At 41.6% G+C, this 7,724-nt stretch overlaps 1 protein-coding gene across 1 annotated transcript in view; it reads right to left on the reverse strand.

The window, feature by feature from the left end:
* lhfpl7 (LHFPL tetraspan subfamily member 7) overlaps positions 1–5,459 on the reverse strand; it is a gene marked incomplete at both ends in the record, with an annotated part of 150,379 nt that extends 144,920 nt beyond the window's left edge. The window contains one exon of the mRNA XM_083910726.1: positions 5,064–5,459. Coding sequence (XP_083766852.1) covers positions 5,064–5,459 — 396 coding nt within the window. The remainder of the gene's footprint in view (positions 1–5,063) is intronic.
* Positions 5,460–7,724: the final 2,265 nt, after the last annotated feature.

Here is a 7,724-nt window from a genome sequence, read left to right on the forward strand (position 1 = left end):
GTAGATGTTCTACCATGAACAACAAATGGCTGCTGAGGTAAAAGCCCAATGTACAAGCACATATTATGTCTTACCAAAACAGGCTTGTTTTTCCGTGCAGGTTGACAAAAAAAACCACAAGGCATCAGCAAAATGATGTGCACATCACTGAGGAGTGGTGGAGTAATAAAGTGGCTCTGATGAAAACTTAATGGCCCCTTCACCTTTATTAATGGCTGCGGGAGCAGCATCGTGTGCTCGGGTTCTCGCCGAGATAACACGTGTAGCACTCAGTGCACGGAGAGGCAGCCTCACACACACACACACACACACAGAGGAAGACCCACTAATTAACTCACTGACAACTGGCTAACTGGCAAAATGACTCCCGATTTTAGCCAAATGAGCCTTAAACAGTGTGCAACACTGAAGGATGTGCGGCATTTAACGTTCCAATCGAAACGAGATGAAACTCGACAGAAAAGTCAATCACATCGGTTGTTCATTCACTGCATCCGCTTCCCTTCAAAAAAAAACAACAACAACAACAAACCCAGGCCGCTGCTTTCTTCTCACTTCACAGACACTAGTGCTACGATCACACAGAGTGAGCATCCACTTATTAATACCTCCCCTTTCAAATGCTAATTCCCCTTCACGCCTTCATACATAAATCATCACTCCAAAGGTGGTATAGCAGAGCAGGTCCTTTATTGTGAAGGTTTTTACAGAAGGGGTTACGAGGCTGGGGGCATCCAAACACCCTGCCTCTAGTCAAGAATTAAATGATCCTACAGCGTGCATGAATAATAAGTGTCCCAGATACAAGAGTTTTAACAAGGCCAATTGTTGTTGTTTTTTTTTCCTCGCACAACCTTTCAGACTCTTTAACTGTTTCACAGTCAGGCTTAAGTCGACATCCTACACATTTTCCAGGGTCAAATTCAAGAAGAGCTGTCACACGTTTCCAGCACCGTACATCTGTGGTTGATTTATAGGGATACAAACGTAGTTAAAGGTACCATATGTAAGGGTGTGGCCAAAAACTGGCAACCCGTGGTTGCTCGGCAGCTGAGACTCTAGATTGGTAGACGGCGGTAGGTGGCGCCACATGCCAAAACAGGATTTGCAGTCTGCAAAATATTTTTTTAATGCAAATATTTTGTCTGTACTGTTGTTGTTGGTGAGTTCAGTTTGTTATATGAACATTATTCCTGAGTCTCTGTGACATATTAGGAGGATTTTATGGCCAGTTGCTTTAGATTTATTACATAATGCACCTTTAAGTGATGGAGATCTCATCCGTCTAATAAGCAAAAAGTCAATTCGATATTTGTCATTATTTCAAGCATTCGCAAACAAGGGACCAAGAGGTGAGAGAAGCTGGAGTGAAAGCTCTACTCACGCTGCTGTAACATGAAATAAGGTTAAACTAAATATTTGAAAAAAGAAATAATGTGTTGACCAGATCTGAGGACACATTCAGGACAGATTTGGAGTGTTTAAACTTGCAGATCTGCATGTGATCAAATGATTCAGGGCGGATATTAAAGGAGGTGTATGTAAGAAATGTATTGTATTTAATCCTGAAATTCTACGATGTGTCATCAGAGATTAAGGAAGTGTGCAGATTGTAACATTGGCTTGACTGTTAATTGCAGCCTGCAATTCTGTTACTGTTTACATTGTGGAAAAGGAGTATTGTGGCACAACTCGACTGATCGTTTTTTGCTTTTTCATTAGCGATAGCACCTGGTACGTCTTTAGTACCTGCTCTGGTTCCACACAGGGATCAAACCAAACAATGCCGAACTTAAAAAGACTTAAAAATCCCAAAAAACATGCGTTAATCTCCAACATTTAGCAAAGCAATGGCTACAATCGTAATATTTACCGGAGGAATCAGCACTGCTGAAAGCTGGAGATCGTGAGCTGCATCCAGACCCCTTCTGCTGTATTTTAGTCCATTGATTGTGTCGGTACAGTCATGCAGGAAGTACTGAACCTTTTAGTTTAAGTGGTGATATGACCGTTTTGGTTCTGTTTTGATTCCTCAATCTACCGGACAACCTTGAGTTCCTAGGTGGGGAGGGCGATTTTTAATTTGGATTGCAGTGCCCAATTGAACCTCTAGTTGCATATCTTATGTCCAGCCACTGAACGACCAGGTTCAAAGACACAGCTATCTCATCCTCCTCATGTCTGGTGAGAGCCAGTTGCACATTTTGCTCACAGACTGATGAACAATCCTCAAACTGAGCGCCCCCGCTGCAGCCGAGAGCAGCCTTCACAGACACTCAGTGTGTGTCTGGCATGTTTGCGCTGCAGACGCTGCTCTCTGTGATACATGTTTCCCTTCCTGCAGCCAGATGAACGACTCCTTTACTCTGCAGCAGTCGTCATCATCATCACCATCATCATCATCATCGTCGTCCCCGCTGTGTTTTCATGAAAAGTGACTGAGGAGGTGGAGGAGGAAAGCAAGCGGAGCCACCGTAATTATTCTCCAGTTTGTTGTGACACATCCAAGATGTTTGCAGCGTTTGATGTCAGCCAACCCTGACCTGCAGCCACGCAAAACTAGTTCTGCCTCAAGACGCTCAAAAAAGGAAACAAATGAACTGAAGTGGATGGTGCACATGGCCTAACAGCTGATGGACGAGGAGATATAGTGGCATTTATGCTGGATTCACATGCATGACAGTGGGCAGGTTTATCACTTGTTGTTGGAGGTACACTCTTAGAAATAAGGGTTCCAAAAGGGCTCTTCTACAAGGGCTGAGGTTCTTCCTGGAACCACTTGCTTCTGAAAAACCCCTTCCTGAAGAAAGGGTTTTTCAAGGGTTCTTGGTAACACTAATGGTTCCAGTAAGAACCATTTTGATCCAGAGAACCCTTTAAAACCCCTTTCCTGAATAAAGGGTTTTAAAAGGCTTCTTGGTGGAACCCTCCAAAAGGGTTCCAGGTGGAACCTGGAAAGGTTGCTAACCAAGAGTTGCTAATATTGCTGAAGTGACGGTGATGGTGATGTCCACCATTTGCTCGAGGTGCACTCGGGAGGCCAACCTTGTCAAAGAGCACCATCAGGGCCAAGAGCGATAGATTATATGGCTGCAGAATTGTCCAAAATCGTCAACGAGCGAGTGCTTCCCGCCCCTTTTTTTTTTTGCAACATAACTTTCCCTTTCAATATCTGGCAGTTATTCAACCGTTTAGGAATCACAAACGTGTGACGTGCTGGTGAACCTCGTCTGTGATTGGACCTTGTCGTTCCGCGGACGTCTTGATGATGGCCACAAAGATCAATCCTTGCTTTCCTGTATCCATCCATGCATCTTCTACCACTTTATCCTCCACATGAGGGTCGCAGGGGATGCTGTGCCAGCATGACAGATCGGCCAGTTCATAGTTTTTTAATTCTCTTGACAGCGCAAGTCAAATCCCATGAACAACGACAGGACGGTAACAGAAGGGTTAAAGTATGTTGAATTATTATTTTCCACTATATAACGTAATGACATCAGCACACTCAGATCAAAGTGCAAGTGTCAGCGCCAGTCAAAAATGATGTAGGGGAAATTATTCAGGATTTGTTTATTTCTAAAACCCCAAAAGCAACCAAAATACAGATTGAGGATCCAGCGCCTAGCTAAGTATAACTGAGCATCAGCTCTTGTTATTTTATCGTATATTCTGGGAACTCGATTTCCTCAGATTTTCTGAGGTTTAACTGAGATTAAAAGCAAAATAAATCTCTCACGTATTTCCCTTTGACTATTCTGCTCTTTTCTGACTAGTTGTCTTTGATAAAAAAAACAATATGGACCCATGTAATCTCACCAGTCACTTCATGTACAACCTGTTCAACTGCACGTTAGGACAAATATGTAATCGGCCAATCGGATGGCGGCAACTCAGAAGCAACGCATCAGAACGAGGAAGAACAGTGATATTAGAGACTTTGAATGTGGCGTGGTTGTTGGTGCCAACCAGGCTGACCTGAGTATCTTGTCAGAAACGGCTCATCTACTACAGTTATTTTTCACGCACACAAACATCAACAGAGTTTACAGAGAATGGGCTGAAAAGGAGAAAAATATCCAGTAAGAGGCAGACAAAGCAGCGTTGATGATAGAGGTCAGGCGAGAACCAACAGAGTTGTTTGAGATGATAGAAAGGCAACAGAAACTCAAAAAAACATCTCTAGAGACACAACATGACAAACCTTCACATGCCTCAGATTGAACTCACCTGCTGTATTGTCCCTCAACATCAACAACCTCTGGATACTTGGTGGTAATTGTCCATGTAATTGTTTTTTTTCACTCTCGGCATCGTTTTTATCGAACTGGTATCAACTAAATCTTACAATTTCAGCGTGTTTGGTTGAATAAATAACGGCAGGTGCACCCATAGTAAATTGCCGTGGGAATAGTACACAACTCCTTATATGGACATCCTGGGGGTGTGTGTGTTTATATGTCACATATTCAGGCTTTAAAAAACGTGGGGAGGATTTCGTCTTCTTATGTGTTGTTGAGTCAAAGTGATGATTCATTTTATATCGCATTTTTAGTCGTGATATAAAATAGTTTTCTTTTGTGCATGAACTTTGACATATTTCCAAATTTCATATACTGGGTGGAAAATTGCCTATAAGTTGTGCTATAAAAAACAATATAAGACACTCTATATTGCACATTCTTATAGCCTCTGTATATATTGTATGTTTTAACATAGTAAGGGTTAATATCAAATTATATTATTATTATTATTATGAGACACATAATCAATATGAATGTTTGTGTGTAACAAGTGCATTTACTGTGTATATAGAAGTTTAAAACATATTTAACTACTTTGCATAACTTTCCCTCCAACTCTTTATTATGATCATTATTGAGATTATTGATAGTGACCTGACTATTTTTATTGTGTTAACGTTTTTAGTCACATTACCCAGCCAGGCCTAATTATACAGATTAATACAATAACAACTTACAGCAACTTTGTGCAATGGGCCCCTCAGGGGCCACCATGAGAGAACCACTTCCATATGTATGTGTGTGTGAGAGGTAAAGTACCTGCCAGGAGCTGGAGGGAATCTCTGAGAATTTGCCCAGTCCTCCGAAGGTGTAGCACCGGTACATGTGATCCAGAGACTCGGAGCAGTGCCACAGCAAGCCGAAGCTCACAGAGTCCTTGTTGTTGACGTGCTGGGGCTGCTGCTGCTGCTGCTGCTGCTGCTGATGGTGGTGAAGATGGTTCCTCAGCTGGTCCTTGACAATCCAGGCAGGAGATATGAAGCTGAAACTGCACACGGCGACCAGAGCGGAGGAGAGCAGCACCCAGAAGCAGCCCACGCAGCTGAACATGGTGGCGGCACCGTGCAGGGGCAGGAAGCCCGCAGACAGACCCAGATCGATGCCGAACCCGGCGGCTTCTTCTTCTTTCTTTTGCCGGCCCAGGAGCGAATGCATTTGGAGCTTCACGCCTTCAAGAAAGAGCGAGACTTCAAGTTGAGCCCCGGAGCAGCGGCTGCAGCAGCGGCATCAGCACTGAGCACATGAGAGTGAGGGAGGGAGTCCCCACAACATCTGGTCCGGGGGACAACAAACCACTGATGGAAAGAAAAAAAAAACATCCAAGTTTATTTGTTTGTTTGTTTGTTTGTTTGTCTCTGTACACTGAGCTGGAGGAGCAAAAACACGCGTCTGCCTCTGTGTCTGTAAGGACATCACCTCCCTTCCTGCCAGGGCTCAGACACACAGAGGCGCACTGAGCGTCTGTGAAGCGTCAAGATCACAAAGGCTACAATGGCGTTTCCGGTGTATTTTCAGAATAAAATACCGAGCAAGCGGCAAAAAGTTATTGTTATTGTGAGTAAAAGTATATAGTTTTATTTTATTTGTTTTATTTGTTTAATTAAAGGTGCATTATGTAATAAATCTAAAGCAACTGGCCATAAAATCCTCCTAATATGTCACAGAGACTCAGGAATAATGTTCATATAACAAACTGAACTCACCAACAACAACAGTACAGACAAAATATTTGCATTAAAAAAAATATTTTGCAGACTGCAAATCATGTTTATGTTTTGATCTACCAATCATTGCAGTCAGTAGAGTCTCAGCTGCCGAGCAACCACAGGTTGCCAGTTACGTCAAAAAAACGAAACCCAGAAGACCTCTGTATTTTGAATTTGAATGAAGTAACCGTTTTTGGCCACATTCTTACATATGGCACCTTTAAAGTCCTAATTATTTGACTTAAAATGCGGGTTGGATGTGCCTGGTGTATATTTTATATTATCCTCCTTGAAACATCAAATTCCTCATGTCATGTTATTGTGGTATGGAGTTACAAATCCATGAGGAAAATGGCTGCAAGGACAGGTTATGTCACCGAATAACAAATCTATTTGTGTAACTTCATAATGGTACGTTCCAAACCCACTGCAAGGCGAAAGAACACCCTGATGCAGTTACTTAGTATGGTTTTAATATATTTGTAAGAGGTTAAATCAGACCTTTGTGTCCAAAAATCCCCTCTATTCAGCAAATGACAAACTAATTGAACAATGCACTGTCCCTAAAATAAAAAAGTTACCGCAAAAGTCAGTTTTAAGACATAATTCTTAAAATAAAACGACTCAATCTGAATTGGAAGTCTATGTCTAACATGATTTATTGTTGTTGTAATAAAATGCAACTAGGTGACTGTGAGTGTTCATACGTTGACCCCCACTATTTGTGCCACGTTACTTTTATTGTGAAGGTGATACTGCGGTTTCCGGCACTTTGTACGTCGTCTTCTTAACTTGGCGCTCCCAAAGCCTGCGACCAAGAGGGTGTCGGTCCAAACGCACGGTGCATGCACTCACTTCGTAAAAAGTACGTCCTGTGCAATAAATCAACAAAAAAAGAAAATAATGTATTTATTATTATCAAATTAATTTGTTTAAGTTTTTAATCGCAAAAAATAAATCAGCTAAAATGAGTCATGATGAGCATCAAATGTGTGATAACTTTAGGCCATTTATGTATCAAACTGTTGATACAAATAAAACATTATTTACAACATCTCAGCCAATCAGAGCTCAGGACGTGAGGCTGCTCTGTAGTGAGGTGGGCGTTGCCTCAGCACGTGGATGCATTGCACACCGAGTATGGCAGCGTGGATATGTCAAATATTTAAACATCTTAAGGAGCAGGGAGGGTATATGTGTCAATGCCACACTATTTTTTAAGAAATGCTGAGAAAGCACATCATATAATAATCAGTACGATGGGTGACAAACAGCAGGAGGTGACCTCAAGACTTTAAATGCTTTATATAGATTTGAAAAAAAACAATTGAAACTGAAACCAAGGTGACTGTATCTGTATCTTTTATGAGAGTAGAGTAACTGACTCATTCTTGTCAAATATAACAACACACTGAGTCATAAGGGTCTTCTCCTGCTTTACCCTCACACAGCATGACAGTCAACATCGCCCCCTCATGGTCAGAGGTGATAATTGTCCCACACCTGCAGCTGGTGACACTATTAAGATTTAAACATACATGATTGTTATTTCACATGATATATAATGAAATAAAAACTAGGACAGACAAAACATTTCATTATATATGTATTTAAATCAAACACAATTTAAATATATTATAGATTACATACACATACATGTCAGAGAACATTAGTGGTACATAGTACCAAGAGTCTTTTCTGGTTCTTTGCCACA

This window comes from Microchirus variegatus (genome assembly GCF_963457635.1).
Source record: "Microchirus variegatus genome assembly, chromosome: 2".
Lineage (NCBI taxonomy): Eukaryota > Metazoa > Chordata > Actinopteri > Pleuronectiformes > Soleidae > Microchirus > Microchirus variegatus.